Source organism: Pan troglodytes, chromosome 8 (assembly GCF_028858775.2).
Source record: "Pan troglodytes isolate AG18354 chromosome 8, NHGRI_mPanTro3-v2.0_pri, whole genome shotgun sequence".
Lineage (NCBI taxonomy): Eukaryota > Metazoa > Chordata > Mammalia > Primates > Hominidae > Pan > Pan troglodytes.
This window is the reverse complement of record NC_072406.2, coordinates 64,446,869-64,469,730: the sequence shown is the minus strand read 5'-3', so window position 1 is coordinate 64,469,730 and position 22,862 is coordinate 64,446,869. Positions and strand designations below refer to the sequence as shown.

At 36.7% G+C, this 22,862-nt stretch overlaps 1 protein-coding gene across 9 annotated transcripts in view; it reads right to left on the bottom strand.

Moving 5' to 3' along the window:
• Positions 1-22,862, bottom strand: part of PRKG1 (protein kinase cGMP-dependent 1) — a 1,291,606-nt gene that overhangs the window by 215,485 nt on the left and 1,053,259 nt on the right. For all 9 annotated transcript variants that reach the window (XM_001162783.7, XM_054660122.2, XM_016919732.4 and 6 more), the window contains 2 exons: positions 17,262-17,339; positions 9,195-9,289 (listed from right to left, as the gene is read on the bottom strand). In XM_001162783.7, coding sequence (XP_001162783.1) covers positions 9,195-9,289; positions 17,262-17,339 — 173 coding nt within the window. The remainder of the gene's footprint in view (positions 1-9,194; positions 9,290-17,261; positions 17,340-22,862) is intronic.

Here is a 22,862-nt window from a genome sequence, read left to right as displayed (position 1 = left end):
AAACGTAAAAAAAAAAAAAAAAGCGAAACAATAAACCCCGAGAGTCTCAGGTGCTGGAAAGAGAAGGGTCCCAAGGCTGGAGAAACAAGCTGGAGCTGCGCAGGAGTCATAAGGGCTGGGTGAAGGAGCCTGGTGATGGCCCCACGGGAGAGGGCGACTGGGACTGAGTCCTTCATAAGGCCAGAGCCCTGGAGCATTTCGACACAAAAGGCACACGCAGTATAAATAACTCTCTCTGTCAGCCCAAGTAAATGTCAAGAGTCTTTCTCTGAGAGAAACAGATACCCAAGCCTTGTAACTGGAAGAACTGAATTCTTTCAATGTTATCTTCAAGTTACAGGGATATTAAGCTAAAACGTATCTTTGCAGAGGCAAATATGAAACATATAAAACAGGTACACAGAGATGCTTCAATAATGTGAGCACAAGAAAATCAATCCCTCAGTCCACTAACTCCGCTGAAAATGGGTATGTGGTAGAAAATAAAAACACCAAAAAACCCCACCCCCACCCAAGACAAGCACACCTCAGCTATACTAAACCACACACGGAAGGAAAGTTGGTGGAAGTGACAAATGGAAGAATGTGCACCCCAAAAGTGAAACTAACAGAAAGTTTCAAAGAATTTGACATTCTAAAAATAATTTCTGAAGACATACAGCAAAAAAAGATGATATAAGAAACAATGTAAAAGATATTTAAGATGTCCATTGCAGCAACATAGGATGCAGCTGGAGGCCATTATCCTAAACCAGTTAATGCAGAAACAGAAAGCCAAATACACATGTTTTCACTTATAAGTGGGAGCTGAACATTGAGTTCATGTGAACACCATCATGGGAACAATAGACACTAGAGAGTTGAAAAGAGGGGAGGCAGAGATGGAGGCAAGGGTTGAAAATCTACCTTTTAGGTAGTATGTTCACTACTTGGGCTATGGGAGTATTAGAAGCCTAAACCTTAGCATCACACAGTACACCCATGTAACAAACCTGCACATGTACCTTCTGAATCAAAATTAAAAATATGAATAAATAAATAAAGGAAAAGAAAAAAGATATTTAAAAATAATAAAATAATGGCAATAATACCTCAAATTTATCAAACACTTAGTATATGCCAGACATTATTCTAACATGCATATGTACTATATACATTATTTGGCCTATTAATCACCTTGACCCTATGTGGCAAGTACTATTATTCTACTTTTACAAACCATGAAGCTGAAACAGAGAGATGAACATCAACAAGATCACACATTTCATAAATAATGGAGCTGGGGTTTGAACCCAAGAAGTCTCATTTCAGAACTCACACTCCTAAGCACTTTGATGCACCAAGCAGAACTTCTAAAATTACTTTTATAAAATAGTCATTGGAATCTACTCAGTGTATTAATTGAACTGAAGACTTGATACAATTGAAGGAAGAAGTAGAGAATTGCATGACCATCTGAGACAATCTGCCCAGCTTCTATTAAAAATGTAGCACCGAATGACACAGAGAAAGAAGATTCAAATGTGAATAAGGAGGTAAGGACGTATGATGATGAGGTTAAGTCTAGGCCACTAAAAGTTACAAAATGAGAGAAAAGAGAAAGTGGGGGAAAGAATATATGCAGAAATAATGCTGAGAATTTTCTAGGATTGAAAAAAAACTGCATTCTCAAAAGGAGATGCACAGAGTTTTTTTTATTCTTCATTTATTGATAAATATATCTGTACCTACAATTAATTATAGCAAAAATGCATAATGTCAAAGACAGAAACAGCTACCAGAGAGACAGTTTACCTATAAAGGAATGGTGATTTGACTGGCTGCAGAACATGAATGTCAGAAGACAATGTAATAACACTTCAAATGCTAAAGAAAAATGAAATTTGACCTAGATATTTACACCTAACCCAGAATTCACTCATGTGTAGGCAAGGGCAGAAGGTATAAACCAATCATCTCTTCAAAGAATAAATCTAAAAGAAATGAGGTGGGTTACAGAAGCAATAGTGGGCAAAGGAATTTGTAAACGAGTTGATAAATGTTAAATAATTAGGTTTTGGTTGTGTCTGAAAAAATACAGTAATAATAATGATTAATATTTGGGGACCAGTAGAAAACTACCTAGAAGATTGGTAGGAGTAATTAATTTGGAGTTTAACACACTTAATATTATATTATTATTCAAGAGAGGAATAGAGCTATTGATTAGTGTTACATGTTAAATATACATATTAACATATAAAGGTTAATCATTAAAAGAATAGAAGAAGGTAAAACTTCTAAACGAAGGAATGACATAAGTGCAATGACTATGACAATAGAAGGAAAAGAAAAAATAATATGTTGACTGAGAATGAAACAGAATATTTCACATGTGTAAAATTTTAAATACAAATATGAATACATATATACACAATAAATTATAGACATATTTATAGACACATGAGCAATGAGGATGCATACAATAAACTTCAGAATGGTGATATTAGGAAGGAGAGGAAGTACACGGGTGGGATACAAAAGCAGCTTGAATAGTTTTCATAACATTTTACTTCTAAATAAATAAATAATAATCAAATTCAAATATGGAAAAATATTAAAATCCATATCCAGTACTTAATTTCTGTACTATAATTTTATTGTTTTATCTTTTCTTTTTTGTTTGTTTGTTTTTGAGATGGAGTCTCACTCAGGCTCACAGGCTGGAGGAGAGTGGTGTGATCTCATTCACTGCAACCTCTACCTCCTGGGTTCAAGCGATTCTCCTACTTCAGCCCCCCGAGTAGCTGGAATTACAGGCTTGTGCCATCACAACTGGATAATTTTTGTATTTTTAGTAGAGACAGTGTTTCATCATGTTGGCCAGGCTGGTCTCAAACTCCTGACCTCAAGTGGTTTGCCTGCCTCAGCCTACCAAAGTGCTGGGATTCCAAGCATGAGCCACCATGCCCAGCAAAATTTTATTAATTTTTTAAAAGAAAAAAATATACATCAGAAGATAAAACAAAGAAGCAAGTTCAGAAATGTTAATTAACTTTTCCATGATCACAGGCTATGAAGTGAAAACAAACAAGGAAATACAGATTTCTAATATTAATGTCTATTCAACTGACTTTGGCTAATTCATTTTTGCATTAACATGAACAGGGCCAGGCATGTGGCACAGATACTCAGAATGAGAGGTATTAAATGCCACCATTTAACAGGTAACCTCAGGGCTGCACTTGGCATTCAGGGGTCTGTTCCAGGTGGAAAGGGGCCAACTCTCAGAGAACCAGAAGCTATGACCTAACGAAACTTAAAGATCACCTAGTTCAATTGGCTTAGTTTACAGGAGCTTAACTGGCTTGCTGAAAGTCAATCAATGAGTGGTTGACTCAAAATCTAATGCTATGTCAATTTTGCCAGTACACTAAACTTTATCAAGTGGTAGCAGAACATTGCTGGTATGATGATATGGTGATGATGATGATGAAGATGATGATGTAGATAAAGATGATGGTGGTAGTGATGATGACAGCTCACTTTAGGGAAGCATTAAACTAAATTCTATGCACTCACCCAAATTCTTTGTAAGTATCCTTTTGATTCCTCCTCCAATAACCCAAGTAGTTAGATGTAATCATAATCCCCATTTCAGGTAAAAGAAATTCTTCTCAGTGACTAATGATTAATAAATGACAGAATAAGTTCCAAACCAGGCAATCTGACTCTGAACTGGATCTCTTAGCCATATGCTATGCTGAAGACTCAAATGTTAGGGGAAAGAAGGGAAGGTGGCTACTGGGAGCTTAATCCCATCCCTTTTGGGTACAACTTGGTCTACCATATTTCCTATCACTGGAGATGCAAAGTGAATATTCGGTTTAGAATTTGCCATCATCTGATGTTTATATGTATTCCATATGGTTTCAAGTCAAGTAGGCCTCTTGAAGCAATGGTAAGTCAAAGTATAAATGGATTGACTTATGAGTTATTGAACTAAACGTGAAGTGATTGCCCTTAAACACACCTTTAGTTTTCATATATATATAAGGGAGTACTTCTGTAAAAAGTAAACATTTTACCCTCTCTTTGTTGTGTATAAACACTTATCACAGCAAGGAAAGAAAAAAAAAGATGCTTGAGCCAAACAATACTGCATAATTTGCTTTATGTCAACTAAAGTGAAAGAGACTCAAATTTTTCTAATAATAAGATGCTATTGGTTAAAGGATGTTAATAATACAGTCTATAAGATGACTCAATTTATGACTCTACTATCTCCATCCAACAAGAAAATAAAGCTTGTTACTTTTACAGGCAGAACTAGATAGTAGTCATGAGTCTGAGTTCTGGAGAAAGGGTGTTGAGTTTACATTTCAGCAATGCCATTCCATTTTCTACTGTGTGCTTAATCAGTACTAGTATTTATGCACTCTCAAATTTAAAAAGAATGGTCAAGCATATATTCATTTCACTCAATCTCCAACCAGAAACTTATCAATATTTAATTGCCTGCTGAACAACTTCAAGAGAATAAAACCAAAATTTCGAGTACACACAAATTTTATTTGTGAGAAAACCACAATCTGAAATTCTGTTCTGTACATATAGAGAATGCTGGCTATACAATTTTTATTCCAAGTATAAAAACTATATAGTTTGTAAACAAGCATAGCTATTACCCAAAGGATATACACAGTTGCCCAAAAGATTTTATATATCAAAGTTATATCAATTTCTAAGTTATTTAGAAGGAAACAAGTGAAACAAATCAATTTGATTTGCAAAATGTTGGAATTTCTTGTGAAAAATATTGAAATGCAAACAAAAGATTAAAAAAACCTAGACACAGTGAAAAACAAGTTACAGGCATAGGATATCAAAATGTTAAAATGTCAAAAAATCAAAACAAGAAAATAATCAAGATGGGTTAATAGGCTTCCTTCATTTGAAGCAAAGGACAGGTTTTAAAGAGGCATATCTGAGTGACAGAAATCACAAAATGGCATCCACACACCAAACACTTTGCAGAAATGGTCTGTTGGTTTACAGAGCTTTTTAAAAAAATCAGATTACAAAATCACATTTCATATTTTTAAAATCTAGGTTTTTTTCTGCTTTTCTTAAAAAGCTGAGGTTACATTCTTACAGAGCAGCAGCAAGCTGGAGTTCAGTAATTTCTGTCCTCATCACATAAGACTTTCCAGTTTGCCACCTGTTTTACTAGCCTATTGTAGTCATTTACATCGCTGGCCTGCCCTCCATGGTCAAGAGAGCTCATAACCCCTATCCACTGCCAGGCAAATTCAAGTTGTGAATGTGATCGATGGAAGAAGGGACTTTAAGACTGGACATCATTTGAGAGGTTCATTTGTTCATCCATTCATTCACTCATTCATTTGTTAAAAAATATGTGGGTATTTGATAAGTGCCAGACACCGGGTTCAAATAAGAATATAAATATTTGGGACTTCTTTTCATTGAGGTGTTATGCAATCATATATCTGGAGGAGCTTACCAAGGTTTATGAAATACAGTTGAGGACATAATATTAGCAAATTTTAGGATATGAAATAAATTCTAAAGAGTGCCAATAATTTAAATGGTCCCGAAGGGTGGAGAATTTAAAGAAAGAAAGGGTGGTCAACAATGTAAAATCATGGCTGAGAAGTGAAGTCAAATGAAGAAAAAAATAAAAAGACCATTTCATGAGGTAACTAGCAAATCTCTGGTGACATTTAAGAGGGGACTTAGAGTAGACTAATAAAACCAGGTTCCATAGTGAGAAAGTGAGAATAACGGCATAAGAAAGAGATGTGAGGAAATGGGGGTAAGGGGTAGATGTGAAGAGAAAGAGTGGGGCCTTATTTTCTGGCATTCCACTTGCGACCTCAGTTTGTAAATATTTCTGGTTCTTTGGTTCTGTTGGAAATAACATTGTTTTCCACAGAGGTATTCAGTCTTGGACCAATGAAATCAGGTGGCATCTTTCTATAAAATGCCACCTGATTTCTATAAAATGCCATCTTTCAACACATTTAATAATCAAAGGAAAGCAAGATTAAGATACAGATGATACATTTATACTAGAAAGATAATGTTTATTTCACTCTTCTGTATATCTACACCAAAAATACTATTTTTTCCAACTTTGACATTGAAAAAAATCTAATGGCAACTATATGTTCATCAGATAAGGATAAAATGAACTCAGTAGGAGAAAAAAGGAAAGTTGAGTGTAGTTACTTCTGAATTTTCATAAGGTAATATAGCCTGAGTAAGATGATTTATCAGAATATCTTTATTTCACTTATTAAGCTGTGAACTAGTCAGAAAGAAAATAAAACCTGTCATCTGATTGTGGCTTAAAAAACAATAACTTCCTAAATTACTTCTTAGAAGTACTTTGAAGCAAAAGGCTCATAATGTAATTTTTTAAATGAAGGCACAATTTGAAATGAAAACAAAACTGACTGTTCCCATATGCTAGGAGTAAATCATGTCCTATTGCTGTCCCTCCCTAGGAGACACTCCTGCACCTGAAATTCGATAGAAAAATAAATGTTTATTGGTTGTTGCTTATTCAAGTAGTGTATATACATACAGCACTGAATGTTGAAAAGGCTTATCTATATTTAATGATAACTGAGATATACTGCTTATTGGAAAATGAGAGTAGGATACCCAAATATGTTTATCATGCATTCTGTAAAATGCATGGTAAAAAGTCAACTCAGTTTTTCCTTCATAATACATGAGAAGAACCCCCAAGTGCTTGCTTCTTGATGTCTTAGTTTAAAAATAGAGTATCAGTCTCACAGAAGTACGCCTCTACTAGTCTAGCCTTCACAGCCTATCCCATAGTGAATCCAGATGTACATTACCTCCACCTACTCTTCAACCTCTACCACCGTAAGAGTGATGACAATTACGACCTACAAGTGAACCCTGGAAATACTTCACTGCCTTGTGATCATTGTGATGGCAGTGGCAGGCCATCTGAAGCTGCTGCTGCCATCACACTGGGTGCAGCAGGGAGGTATGGCCAGGTCTGCACACCCATGGAGCCAGCAGGAGCCGGGGACAGGAGGGACCCCCACCCCTTCTGAGTTGGGATGGGAGCTCCCTGGGTACCACTGCAGCTGCCTAAGCCACGACTATGGGCCCAGGCATCCCTGTGCTCCTGGGGCTGGGAGGAGGCAGGAGCCCTGTCTTCCAGGGCAAGGCTGCAGCCACCCAAGTCGTGGGCAGGCAGGGGGAAGCAGGAGCCCTTTTCTCCCGGGTGCAGCTACAGCTGCCCGAAGTCACGGCCATGGACCTGGGCCTCCCCTGTGCTGTTGGGGGACTAGGAGCTGACAAGATCCCTGCCCTTTTGGAGGCAGCTAGACCCAGGCATTTCTGCACTCTTAGGGGTCTGGGAAGGGACCCCTGGCCCTCACAGGATCAGAAGTGCCTGCTCCCACTGCCTGGCTTCTCTCTGTTTTTGGCTCCCATTCTGATTTTGGAGGAAAGCTGGGACTGAGCCCAGGCACTATCACAGTCCGGCCAGGTGTGCACATGCTCAGGGCAGTGCTGGCATGCCAGTCACCTGACAACTCACCCCCCTCTGGGCTTTGGGTGCCAATGAGCATAGGAGGGAATCCAATGGTGGGCTGATGGCAGCTTGGTGCTGGCCTGCAGCCTGGCACCTACAGCCTGGGTGTCATGAATGGCAGCAGGAGGCAGACAGGTTCCTGGGCAGAAACGGGGTGGATCCCCATTAAGGCCCCACCTTCCGACCAGGGAGGGCCTGAAGGCTGGAGGCCAGGCTGCCAGTCCCATGGACAAGAGTGGGAACTTGCAGTGCCTTTTCTGGACCTGCCTATTGCCACTCATGAACCAATCAGCATGTACTTCTGCCCCTCTGAGGCCCATAAAAGCCCCAGGCTTAACCAGAGCAGATATTGGGATGACCAGCTGCAGAGAGGAGCTACCCACTCTAGGGCCTCCTCTCTGCTGAGAGCTGCAGATGATGGGATGACCAGCTGCAGAGAGGAGCTACCCTCTCTGTTGACAACTGAACACTCATTGGGACGACCTGCCTACAGAGAGGAGCTACCTTCTCTGCTAAGAGCTGAACACTCATTGGGACACCTTGGCTGTGGAGAGGGGCTGCCCACTGCAGGTTTTCTCTGCGCTATTCTAGTGTTCAATAAAGCTCCTCTTTGTCTTGTTCAACCTCCACTTGTCTGCGTACCACATTCTTCCTGGTCACAGGTCAAGAAATCGGGAACCACTGAATGGTGAGGCTAAAAGAGTTGTAATACAAACAGGGCTGAAACATGCCCCTTGCTTGCCACATTGTAAGTGAAGACAAGCAGAGAAGAGCTGCAGCCCTTTGGGGGGCCCAGACCTGGGAGCTCCCCGAGCCAGGGCTGTGACTCCCGCTTTGGGGCTATGCAGTTCCTGGTGTCTCTAAGCTTCCAGGCACGACCACATTCCCTGGTGCTAGCCAGGGAAGCCGCTTGTGGTGTGCCTGGTTCGGCCGCAGCCTTACAAAGATCCCATGCCAGCACCTGGAGCTGCCCACCTCACGGCAGCAGCCAGTTTGTTTGCCTGTGCAGTGGCCGGACCCCACACTCGCTCACGTGCCCCTTGCCACTTCATGCCTGACTTGCAGTCTCCCTTGAAGATGTGGGAACCAGGTCGGTAGTGTGAACTGAGTGCAACCTGCCAGGCCGAGTGGGCATAATGAGCCCAGTGGGCCCGAGCAAAACTCGGGCAAAGGCGCCCACCAGCCACAGGTTTCCAGCCAGGAAATTGACACCCCAAAGACCCCATAACAATTGTTTGTACAAACAGGTTTAGGGATTTCAAAAATTTCAACCAACTATCTTAATGATTCTGAGTAAAATCATTGCACAAAGTTTAGCAGGGAATTCCTCTCTTTGAAGTTGTTATAGAGATTGCAATTAAGGACACAAACCTGAAAATGTTTCCAATTAATATAACACTGATTTATTAGAAATTAAGGAATTTATTCCACAACCTATTCCAACAGATTCCAAGTCCAGCTGAAAATAGATAAAAATGTATGTATCATCAAGGGTCCATATTTGATATTGGGATAAGCACTAAATAAAAAGCCTATTGTGCTAGGAGCTCAAAATTTCAGACAGAAATTTATGTAGCACTCAAACAAAAACCTGTATAACACGTGATCTACTTACCCCTGCAAGGCTTTCTCTCCAAACCAGTCTCCTTTTCCTAAAGTTCTAAGAAAGACTGGGTCTTCACTCGGTGAGTCTTCACGAGTGACATTTACCTGCAAAGAGAAACAATGAAAGTTTAGATCCACTGCTTACCCACAATGGACAAAGGAACACTAATTAATGAAGTTAATTCCGTTTCTTGTTTCTTTTCTTATTTTTATAAAGAAAAAGCATTTAAATGACCGCTAAAAGGACCAAAGAACAACATCACAAATTCCCAGGAAAACCACAAGAGCTTACCTCCAAATATTTTGTTATCCTTTCAAGTTATTTTAAAGAAATAATACATTACTAGTAAATTTGATCTCACTCCTCATCTCTATTCTAATTTTCCTGCCTTTATGAAGCAACCACTATAATGAACTTGGTGAGCATTCTGTCCATCTTTTTATGTGTTTATGTACATGTATTTTTAAAATATATTAATAACCTAAGTAGTATTCCTCATTCTGCAACTTACTTTTTCTCTTAATATTGTTTTAATTATTTATTCCATGCTCTTAGGTATAAATCTATTTCATTCATTTTAACGTATGACTTTTGTTTCATTATGTAAATATATTTACTTACCCATATCCTATAAATTGGCAATTATATTGTTTCAATTTTTTTCTTTCTTTTATTCATTCTACTGAAATGAACATCCTTCTAAATGCCTCCATATGCATATCCTAGTTTCTCTAGGATAAGCCTGTCCCTTTCCCTGAGAAGAATCCAGCTTTCATTTGAAGACATATCTCATTTTCATAAAGATTTCTTGCATGGCTGTAACTGACTATATCTCTCATAATCCACATGCTTCATTTGGTAGGATTTCTATTTCTAAAGATATATAAATTACATATAGGCCCTTTTCTACTATAATAAATAAAATGCCCTTAAAAGAAAGTTGTATTTCTTTGGCATTCTCCACAAATTATAATAAGCACTCAATAAATAGTTGTAAATTGTTTTAACAGAATGTGTCATTACTAACAAGATAGCCTAGAACACACAGGACTTGTGACTTAACAGAAGGCAAGTGATAATGTTTTTTGTTGCATGAATGAAAACAAAAATAGAGTAACTTGTACCTTTGTGTTAATTCACTTCTCCCTCAAGCTCTACTAACATTCACAAAACTGTCTATGTGTCATCCAGAAAGGTTAGTTAAAATTCACCTACCCGGAAAATGTGATGAAGTGAAAAAACTAATTTCTTGAGACAATGCCAAACACTTAAACTCATTTAATAATACTGTGCTTCAAGTTTCTGAATCTAGAGATTAGATGTCAAAGACCAGAATTTTTATAAGTATTAAGAAGGTCTGTGTAAGGTGGAGGAAATTCAACTATTATTCTCCACTGATCCATTTGATTACTCCTCCACACAGTGTTTCAAAACCATGGAAATTCAGTTTTTAACACTTTTACTTACCACTAAGCTGTGTCTCTGTGTCTCTGTGACCACTAAGCTGTATCACAGAGACACTAATTTGTATGCTGAAGAGGCTTTTATAGATGCAGAAACTTCAGTAGGGAGTCTGATCTAAAATAAAGGTTACTGGGCCCTTATTCTTGAGGTTTTCATTCACCCATGTTCATATAAAAGCTAAAATTTATTTTCTTTGTTTAAACAGCATTCCATTATATGAATATTATGCAATTTACTAATTCTGTAGATATAAATGTGGGTTGCTTCCAGTTTTATTTTTGTTATACTTTGTTTTTATGGTACTATTAACTGTGTTACTGTGATCATTCTTATGCATGTGTTCTAGTGTCCATGGGTAAGAGTTCACTAGGGCCAACGTCTATGAATAAAGAACAAGGTTATTAAGTATATGCATCTTCCATTTTACTAGGTATTAACTCACTCTTGGTACAATCTTACATTCCTACCATCAATGGATGAAAATGCATATTATATTATATTATGTTGTTATCAACACTTAATATTGTCAGACTGATTTTTTTCCAGAAAGGTAGGTATTAGATGGCATTTCCCTTGTTATTAACAGAGGTGGGAGATTTTATCATCTTATTTTTTGAGCCGCTTGTGCTTGTTTTGATTATATGTCTGATCATGCTTTTTGCCTATTTTTCTATTGGACTGATTATCTTTATTTTTGTTGTTGTTCATTCACAAGACTATGGTTTGTCTAAATCATCTTTATGGTGTCTTGTTGAACACATGTATTAATTTTAATGTAATTACACTTAACCATGTTATATTTTATTGTTTGCATTTTAAAATATCTTATTCAAGAAATCCTTTCTTATCCCAAGGTAATAGAAGTATTATCCCAATTATCTTTTAATTTTTTCCTAATTTTTCTTTTCACATTTACATCTGAAACTGGCATTACATATGGTGTGAGCTAGGGATCCAATTTTATTTATGCCCCTATGCATAACCAACTGTTGTGATACCTGTAATGTCCATGCCATCCTAAATCAAGTTTCCATATTATCATGGATCTTTATCTGGGCTCACCATTCTTACACTGACATATTTGTCTGGTTTTCAGTCAAATTAAGTCCACATTTTTTTCCATTACCTGAACCTTATAATAGGTCTTGATGTCTACTGTAGTAACTCCCAATATGTTTCTCTTTCTTTTGAATGTTTTGCCATGTTGGTGTTTTGCTCTTCATTATACTATTTTAAATAAAATTTTCTTCTTAAAAGACTCGAACATTTTCTTGTTATAGATATGCCTAGATACTTGATTTTTGAAATGGTATTTTAGAAACGTATTTTAGTTACATGTTACAGTATTTAGAAATGTACCTGAATTTTTAAGTTATCATATAGTAAAATTTACTTCTATCATATAGTAAAATTTACTTCTTTTTTGGAATATAGTTGTATGAACTTAAACACATAGATAGATTTGTCTAATTCCCAGAACAATTAGACACAGAACAATTTCATCACCTCCAGAAACTCCTTCATGCTATGTATTTATAGTCATATCCTTCTCAGTCCTCACCCCTATAGTCTGTTCTGCATCAAACTAATTTTATCTTTTTGAGAATGCCATATAAATGAAATAACACAATATTTAACCTTTTCAGGCCTTTTTTTCTTACTCAGCATTAGACCTTTAAGATTCATCCAAGTTGTTGCAAGATTCAATAGTTTATGTTTTTTATTGCTGACTAATATTTCATTGAATGAATATGACACAATTTGTTTATTTCTAGTTTTGGCAATTATGAATAGAGATGCTACAAACACTGATGCAGAGTTTTTTGTGTGAGCTATATTTTCATTTCTCTAGAATAAATATCACAAAGAGTAATTGCTGTGTCATACGGTAAATGTTTATTTAACTTTATAAGAAACTGCAAATTGTTTTCCAGAATGGCTTTACCATTTTGCATTCCCAGGAGCAGTGATTGAGAATACCGGTTGCTCTGCATCCTCACTAGCACTTGATATTGTTAATTTTTGTTTTTAGAGTTAGCCATTCTATTAAGTATGCCGTAGTATCTCAGGATTTCAATATGCACTTTTCTAATGACTAATCATTTTGAACACCTCTTCATGTGCATATCTGCCATTTGTGTATCTTGCATGCTGATGTGTTCAAGTCTTTCATTCTTTTTTTTAAAGTGGGTACTTTGGTGTTTTTTGTTGATTTTTAGGTGTTTTTTTAAATAGGATCAATAAAGGATAGGATCAATACAAACCCCTTACAAGACGTGTACTTTTCAAATAATTTTCCCTGTTAGTAATTTGTCTTTCCATTCTCTGAACAGTGTTTTTCACAGAATAAAAGTTTCTAAATTTGATAAAGCCCACTTTATCATTTTTCTTTATGGATTGTGCTGGTGGTGTCATGCCTAGGAACTCTTCCTATCTAATCGCAAGTCATACATTTCTCTTGAAAGTTTTATAGCTTTATGTTTTACTTTTAAATCTATTACCAATTTTCATTTAATTTTTATATAAGGTATAAAGTCTAGGTCAAGGTTCCCCTGTTTTGGTCCATGGATTACCAATGGTTCCATCACCATTTGTTGAAAAGACTTTCCTTTTGCTGTCAGTTACTTTCATATACTGATTGCTCTGTTTCTCACCTTAAGTATGTTAACTGTAGGCATGTTGTAGATACCACTCATCAGGGCAAGAACATTCTCTTATATTCTCAGTTTGCTGAGAAGTTTTATTATGAATGGATGTTATACTTGTCACACCCTTTCACTGCATCATTTGGCATGATCATGTGATTTTTTTCTTTAGACTGTTAATATGGTAGAATATGTTGAATGATATGGCTTTTTCAATATTCATTTAGAGTAAAATATCCAGTTCTATAACGTCCAAGACAGCCACTACTAGCAGCTATTGCAATGTGGCTACTACTACTGAGAAATTAACATTAAAGTTAAGTCAGATAATTTTACTTTAGATAGCAAGTGTGACCAATATCTATTATATTGGGTTGTGTAGAGATACAGAACAGTTCCATTAATAAAGAAAAATTTACTGAATAATGCTGATTTTGCTAAACTCTTATTACTTTTAATAATATATATGTCTACATAAAATCCTAAAAGAAACTAAAAACATATCATGTATAAATAATTAGTTTCTTTATTTCCAAATATTATTTATTTTTCTTAACTTACTATAGTATTTGGGATGTCTAGTACCACACTAAACAAAATTGGTAATAATGTATATCTTTATCTTGTTCTTGATATTTAAAAAAAATGTTTCTCAGAGGTTTCACCATAATGTATACATAAACATATGTATACATATGCAAATAAAATTTCCATAACGGAACACTTTTTATATTAAAAATCACTGAGCATTGTGTTAAGGCAACATATTTAATTGGCATGTTTAAATACTTGTTAACTTTATGAAGCAAAGCCATGTGATTTTAAATGCCGTTTGATAGACAAGAATTTTTGAATCACATTTTTTTCTAATGGTAGGATACGAGGTATGTTGAATGGAATCAGAAAAGTCAAAATGTATTTGAGCTATTATTAGAACTCTGCAACTTTGCTTACCCATCCTGTTCAATTTTGGTTTGATTTATTTATAAAGAGATAGTTCATTTTATGATGTGACACAACTGCGGGGACATATGCAGGAATCTTCGGTGCTTTATAGTTCACTGTTGGAGAAGCAACTCACGTTTCCAGGCAACTGGAATGGAGTGATTGAAGTACAGAGAACTAACTGAGCTTCTACTTGAGGCAGCACCAGTATTTTAGCCATCATCACTGCAAGCATTCTGCCTCAGGTTTTAGAAAAATCAGATAGCACAGGCTTAATGGGGGAAAAACAAGTACGGCAAAGCTTATTTTATAATGCTTCTCTCTTTGTGTGAATGTGCTTAATGGAAGAATAAAAATTGTTTTACACTTAAATAAGTGGAACTGAACAAGGGGAATTTCATTTGTAGCTTGGCAGCCCCTGTTGTGTCTCTCTATCTCACAGCATTTTCTAAGAAAAAGCCAGTTTGGTGGTAGCAAGAAACAGATCTTGGCCAAGGTTATCCTTTATACATTTTTTAAATGCATGGGAAAACAAGTTGACATCTGTACACCTAAAACAAAACATATAACATATAATTGTAGAAAATTCCAGTTCTACAACTTATTTGCCTGCTCAACTGAGCCTACTCTCTTATTATTCACCTCTCTTTCCTGCTCTTTGCCACTGGGACTTAAGTATGCTGACCTCACCTTCTGCTTCTTAAGACTTAATATATTCTAATTATTGTATATGGTGACATATTCTTAATGATTTTAATATGTTAGAATTAGAACTAATATAATTAATATTGTTAATATATTAGTATTAGAATGAATAAAATTAATACAATTATTATATAATTTACATAACTAAGAATCATAACAGCTAACTTGTGTGACCTAAAAAAGTAAGTTAGTAGAAATTTAAATCTGGTTTAAAGTAAAAGATCTTGAATGTGTCAAAAGAGTCTAATATATTAGTACCACTTCCCTCCCAGAATCCCCAGAGTGCTCTGAAATATTGCCAAGGGAATTGGTTTCTGTGGTGTAATTTCCACACTGTTTTTCTACTTATACTTACTACGAAACTCATAAAAAGACATGACTAATGCAACTGTCTTCAGCTGAAACTGGTTACAAAGCACTACTTTTAGGCAGTAAAATTTGCACTAACAGGGTTGTAACAAAAGACTGTCAGAAATCCATCTCAAAGGATAAACACATCATTGCATCATAGCGAAGAATTAGCAATGTAGTAAAGAAAAAACAAATCTAGAATGTCAGGACAAATTCCCTATGCAACTTTTCGAATAATTTACATCCATGGCGATTTTCAATTTTCCCTGATTCTTTAGTAAATCTAAACAATAAGACAATAAATGATAAGCTCTAACAATCTATCATATAAACTACAAAATATTAAAATTTTCTTATCTTCTAACATTGGAAAATATAAGATATAATTTTAACTATAACCGTGGTCAGACATGTCATTTCATGATATCTTTTAAGAAGTCAGCGTTGAGTTCTACTTCTATCCCAGGCATTCAGAGATCAGTCAAAAGAATAGGAATAATAAAAATATAAATATTGTTTTCTTCATTTTTGTGTGACATGCCACTGGTGTAAATACTGACATATGCATACACTTGATCCAAAAGTAGTCCAAGGAGAATTACCTAAATTGTGATTCAACAGTACTTATAATCTTCCACTGCATTCTATTCACTGTAGCTCTGTAAATCTCTCTATATATGAGCTATAAGTTACAGTCAGTCATTTTGTTAAATTAGAGGTAATAAATATGCTTCATTTATAAAGTGATAATTATAAAAATGGAAACTGGCATATCAATTCCTTTCTATTCGCATTTCCTTCTCCAGCTCTTTCTATGCTTAGTACATGCAGAGATATGAATTCCTTGTAATGATACATAATAAAGAAACATAAGTTTAAATCATAGGTTATCATATAATGACACAAACACAAACATGATTATAGCTTTACTGTGGAAATAAATTTAAGGTATTTTAGAAATATAATAGTATAGCATTAATCTAAAAGAAATTCTATTTTCCAATTCACTCAATTTCTTAGTTTTAAGATATAAATAAATTCATATTGTTGAAAAATCAAAAGTTTTAGAAATAAAGTATGATTTTTCATTCATAACCCTTGTCTACCCCATTTTTACCCCTTCCTTTATAATTTATCACCTTTAGTAGTTTTTACTACCAATATTTCTTTATGAAAATAACTTAAAACATTAATGTATATCTATCCTTATCATCCTCAGAGTATTCAGCAACTTGCCTAAGGGCATTAAAATGACTAAATTTCGTAGCAGGATTAAAATTTAGGCCATCTGATTTCAAAGCCCAGATGTTTCATTATAGCAATGTTACTGCTTCTAATGACTTGATGAATTTTGCAAGTGACCTAAGTACTTTCTTTCTCTTTTTTTGGAGGCAAAGTCTTGCTCTGTTACCCAGGCTGAAGTGCAGTGGCACCGTCTTGGCTCACTGCAACCTCTGCCTCCTGGGCTCAAGCAATCCTCCTGTCTCAGCCTCCGAAGTAGCTGGGATGACAGGCATGCACCACCATGCCCAGCTAATTTTTTCTACTTTTTGTATAGATGAGGTTTTGGCATGTTGCCTAAGCTGGTCTTGAACTCCTGAGCTCGAGTGATCCACCTGCCTCGGCCTCCCAAAGTGCTGAGGTTACAGGCACGAGCCATCACATCCAGCCGGTATTTTCTTTTTTATTATATTATTTTAATTATGGATATCTTTCTAGTCACACAAATATATCAGTGTCATCTAATATTATGATTATTAGCAAGTAGGCTACTTACTGGTCTTCAAAGTTACACCTTTTTTTCCCTCCTGCATCATTTTTTGTAAGATCCATTCTCTAATACCTCTCTGTGTCAAAAAATGCAACAAACTCATATAGCACAAGACTCTGCATGTGTTCCTACTGGAGTTACTAACCAACCCCAGGCTCCCCTAGTGCATCACTGTCTTGTGCCACCAAAGCTTACCGTTCCTTTGCTGATGATAAAGAAGGTGTCCCCTCTTGCACCTTGCCTGATAATATATTCTCCATTTTCATAGTGGGTCTGAAAAGTAGAAACAATAAGAAAAAAAATTAAGCAAGGAGTAAGCTACCAAACACCTCAGCCTCTTCAAATATCAACCCTCAGGGATATATTCATCCTAATTGAATTTTATCCAAGCCTAGAACCATCATGATTGAATAATGAATATTAGTCAATGTATGCAATAATTACAAAGATATCATTTCTATAATGCTCATTTTCTTTTTTTATTATTATTACACTTTAAGTTTTAGGGTACATGTGCACAACGTGCAGGTTAGTTACATATGTATGCATGTGCCATGTTGGTGTGCTATAATACTCATTTTCAAGACTGCTTTTAATGTCATTTTTCTAGGTGATTACATCATACCTTTAAATTCATTCATTTCGATTGTTTGATGAAAATATTCTTTTCTCCCATCAACTGAGCATGAAACAAAATAGCAGAGCTCTTAATAATATAGAACTACTCACTCTATATTATTTTATTTGTCATTCTCATTGAGTTTTATATTCTCATAATTAGAGCCTTTTTCTCCTAAGAAATTGTTGCAGCATGTAAAAATCTTCCTTTGAAACCAGGTTGATTTTTATTGTGGGTTAGACGACCCTAGTTACTTTTTAAGGCACCACTTCATGCTTTAGTGTTCTTGCTTCAGCAGTTTAGATTTGGCCCTGTCAAATGGAATATCTTAATTTTATGGACTGAATTCTGGTCCAGCATCTGTGAGCTTATAAACTATCAAACGAGGAGTGAGGTAAGGCCGCAAAAGGATTATCACAGTCAGTATATCAGTATTCTGACACGGACACCACAACTAGGTCTGTTTCCAGGGTGAAGATTACTTCTGCAATGCACAAAAGTAATTTCAATAAGGAGAGGTCGGAGAAAGTATACTGCTGGGTCAAGCGGTCTAACAGAAAAATGAGAACTGTGCCATCTGGCCCTATCCTTCTCTGCAGCATAGCAGAGAAGCTATATTTTTGGGAAATAAAACATTATTTTGCACACTCCTAACAAAACAGAATTCGTGGTTTACATGCAATATCCATTAGACTGATGGTTGTTATTTGTCCTTATGCTTCAATACAGTTTTCCTTAACACATAAAGTGCTAAGATTGCCTTAAAATTGCCTTTCATTAATACTTGACATTGAAAAGGGCCATTATTTTCTTAGAGTATCTAGAAAGTTAACATACTACCTAATTTGCTAGTTTTTTTACTCAAAAGTAATTCAGTTTTCTAGGAACAAGATTTTTTAATAAAAAAGGTATTACTTATTCCTTTCCCTCAGTTTCAACCACCAGATGATATATAGTCTGATATGTACACTTCAAGACTTTCTTTCCATGCTTTTAACAACCACCAACCCATCCTGCACACACACATGCATACAAATAATTATTTCTAAATAAAAATAATATTATAGAATGCATATTCTTCAACTGATTTATTTCATTTAACAAGATACCTATGCTGCACTAAAATGGAAAGAATTTTACAACATGCAGATTTGAAAAACAAAATGGCAGTGGTCCACTTTCATGTATTCATTTAACAAACACCTTTTTAAGACAGGGTCTCACTCTGTTGCTCATTCTGTTGCAGTGGCCCGATCATGGCTCATTGCAGCCTTGACCTCCCAGGCTCAAGTGATCCTGTCACCTCAAATCTCATCTTAAATTGTAGCTTTCATAATTCCCACAGGTTGTAGGAGGGACCTGGTGGGAGATAATTGAATCATGAGAGCCGTTTCTTCCATACTGTTCTTGTGGTAGTAAAGAAGTCTCATGAGACCTGATGGTTTTATAAGGGGTTTCCTCTTTGGCCTGGCTCTCATTGTGTCTTGTCTGCCACCATGTAAGAGTGCCTTTTGCCTTCTGCCATGATTGTGAGGCCTCCCTAGCCATGTGGAATGTTGAGTCCATTAAACCTTTTCCTTTCTAAGTTACCCGGTCTTAGGGATGTCTTTACCAACAGTATGAGAATGAACTAATACAGCCTCCCAAGTAGCTGGGACCACAGGTGTACACTACCATGCCCAGTTAATTTAATTATTATTATTATTTATTTATTTATTTATGTGTTTTGTAGAGAGAGGTTTTCCCTATATGTTGCCCAGGCTGGTCTCAAACTCCTGGGCTCAAGTGATCCTCCCACCTTGGCCTCCCCAAGTCTTAGGATTATAGGCATGAACCAGTGTGCCTTTCCAGCAAACATTTCTGAGGGCCTTAGAGTCAGGCCTTTTTATAGGCATTGATAATACAAAGATGAATAGGGTAAAATCTCATAATAGCTCCATCCACTGGAAATGTTCTATAACTGTATTGTCCAATATGGTAGCCACAAGACACATGGGGCTACTGAGCATTTGAAATATGACCAGTGTGACTGAGAAGCTGAATTTTTAAATTTATTTAATTTTAATAAATTAAAGTTTAAATAGTCACACATAGTAGATACTGTATTGGGTAGCAAAGGTAGTAGCAGAGTTACAGTTGTAGCTTTGGGACGAGGGGGAGAGGAGAACATCTTTCCCACTCTTGATACTTCCTTCCACGTGAATGAAGCTCAATTAGTAAAACTAAGTACCTTTCTCTTCCCCTTTCCTCACTCTGCACCAGGAGAGGTGGCATGACTCATCTGATTGATAAACTTGGAAGTAAACAGCTATGTGTGCTCATCTCAACTTCTCTTCTTTTCCTCATGGAAGGGAGCTTCCCACAGAGGGCTGGCATTGCTGCTTCTCCAGGGAAAGGCCCTTCTCTTCACAATAGTGAAGTTTGCCCCTCTCTGAGGTTCTGTGACAGGACAGGTAATTCTGCCCAATGATAGGGTTCAATTTGGGAAGACTAGCTGGCTCTCATACCTAAGGTACATCCTGTAACCCAGATTTTATTAGTAATAATGGTAATGTTTTGCCTCCATTTATCCTACTCTTTGTCTTGTTTCTCACTTGGTTCCTAATTCAAGATCACTCAACGATGCCAGAATAATCCAGCTTGCAAAATGCTTTCCTGTATATAAGTACAGGGCTATATGTGTGAGAGCACAGTCTGGGAGACATGTGACTTCCCAAGAGCTTCTCCATGGAGGATTCTTGAGCCCCAACAGAAGGATAAAGAGGTCACCAATGTTCAGCAGGTTAAAAACACCTCAGAAAGAGGAGAATAAGCAGCTCATTATGATCAAATAATACTAGTGAATATACAATTATTTTGGAAAAAGTAGAAAAATGCAAATAAAAAGCACCAAAAATTGAAGAACTCTTAACCTATGTGAGCTCATTCCCCTCATCCATCTCCTTTTAAAAAGCATATCCCTATCCATGTGATAGTTATTTTCTTTCAGAAAGCCAAAATTATTTGTAATATATTAAAATGAGCGAAAGTAAGGGGTTCTTAACCTCAGCACTATTGACATTTTGAGGCCATTCGTTCTTATTGTAGGGAGATGTCCCGTACATCCAGTTTTGCTGCAGGATGTTTAACAGAGTTGCCAGCCTCTTCCAACTAGATGCTAGTAGCACCCTAACCCCAGTTGCAGAAATCAAAACTATCTCCAGACATTGCTAATTACTCCATTGGGAACAAAACTGCCCCCAGCTGATAGCAATTACTCTAAATTTTTTATATTCTTAATCTCTTCATCTTAAAGAGTTGAAAGTTTGGTGGGGATATCCAGATATAGTCTAGTCTATTTAATTCTTGAAACTTATCTAATCATCTTCTTAATATCATCTGATACGGTGTTTCATAACTCAACTTGTCATATAAATATCTGTTTACCTACACAGGCATTCACTGAACATATGTCCATGTTGCATGAGCTCATAAAATCCAGGGGTCACAGAACAACCTATGGAACAGTGGCCAAAGGCATTCCAGGTTTGGGAAAGATAATATTTATGGTGTCATAACACCAGTACTGTAATGACTAAGCTATTCTGAAACGTTTAATTGCCCCTGAGGGGAAGATGATCTTGCATGCTGATTCTTCAAGAGGCTCTCTAATTATGTTAATCAAATGCCAGCACTTTCACTGGTTTTTGAAGGTTATTTTACAGCTCTACCATTTTCATATTTCAAATTAAATCAAATAAATAAACAGAATTTAGAGTAAGAAGAAATCTTAGCAATTAGACAGCTTCCTTTCAAAGGTTTCCATAGTTATTAAGATAAAAGCCAGTTTCTCAAACATGGCCTACAAGACCATGTCTGCTCAATGCCATAGTATCCAACCTCTTCTCACTGTTCCCGATTTTGCCCTCCAGCCCTGGCAGCCTTCTGAGATTGGTTCCTTGACTGTGCCACCACCAGGCCTGAGCACTCCTACTGCCATACTTCACTGCTGCTTCCCTAGTTATATCCTACTTTTCTTTCAGATCTTAGCCTTCTCTCACCTGGCATACCCACCCTTACCACCACCACCACCACACACACATGCACACACTCTCTCTCTCTCTCTCTCACACACACACACACACACACACACATTCTGGCTAAATTAGTTCTCTCCATTCTAGGAACTTACAATACCACACAGCTCTATTTCATTGCCCTTTTCTAGGCTTGTACTTGTTTATTGACTTGCATGATTATTTTTCACCAGATTTTAACTCCTCTGAAACCAAGAACTGTGTCTAGTTCTGTTCACCACACATAAAATCCCCAGTGCCTAACCTTGTGCTTGGAACATAGTAGGGACTCAAAACTAATTGCACAAATGAGGTAGTCTTCCTTAATCCCCATCATTAATATTGCCCACAGTCAGTCTATTAGAAAGGCTTCTACTTCCAACTCATGGGCTAAGCCCAATATTCTTCCACTATCCCCATTGTTTTTTCCCTTGTTCAAGACAAAATCTTATCTTGGACTTTTGCAATGTCTTCTTATCTGGTCTCCCTGTCACTTGTCTACTCATCATACCCCAAACCATCCCCTCTATTTTTCTCACTGCCATCAAAGTGACCTTTCAAATAACAAATCAATTGAAATCACTTTATTGCTTAAAAACTTTCAATGGCTTCTTACTACAAGTAAAATCATAAACAATTTATTGTGGTCTGTAAAATTCTCTGTATTCTGACCCCTATTCACTTCTCCATCCTTTCCCCTCCCATTATCACCCTTGTGATTCTGTTTCAGACTTGCTGGCTTTTTTTCTGTGACTGGCATGTGCCATGCTGGATCCCTTCTAGGGACTTTGCACTCAACTGGTCCTTTCTCCAGCACTCCTCCTTAAGATTTTTGACATTATCTTGCTGTCATCACTGGGGCCTCATAAAGCCTTTTTCTGGCCAATCTTACCAGTGTGCACTCCAACCCCATCCACTTTGTATCCCTGTTTGTATTTCTGTGGTATTAGAAAGCTATCCAAAGCTTTGCTGCTGCCAAAATGCTCCTGCATGCTTTAATGACTGCGTGATAACCAGCACAGCTGCAAACCACAGCAAAGCCTCCTGCGAGAAGAGTCTTCTATCACAGTCTTTATGATCTGAAATTATTACTCTTTTGCTTGCTATCTGTGACTCCTCCCC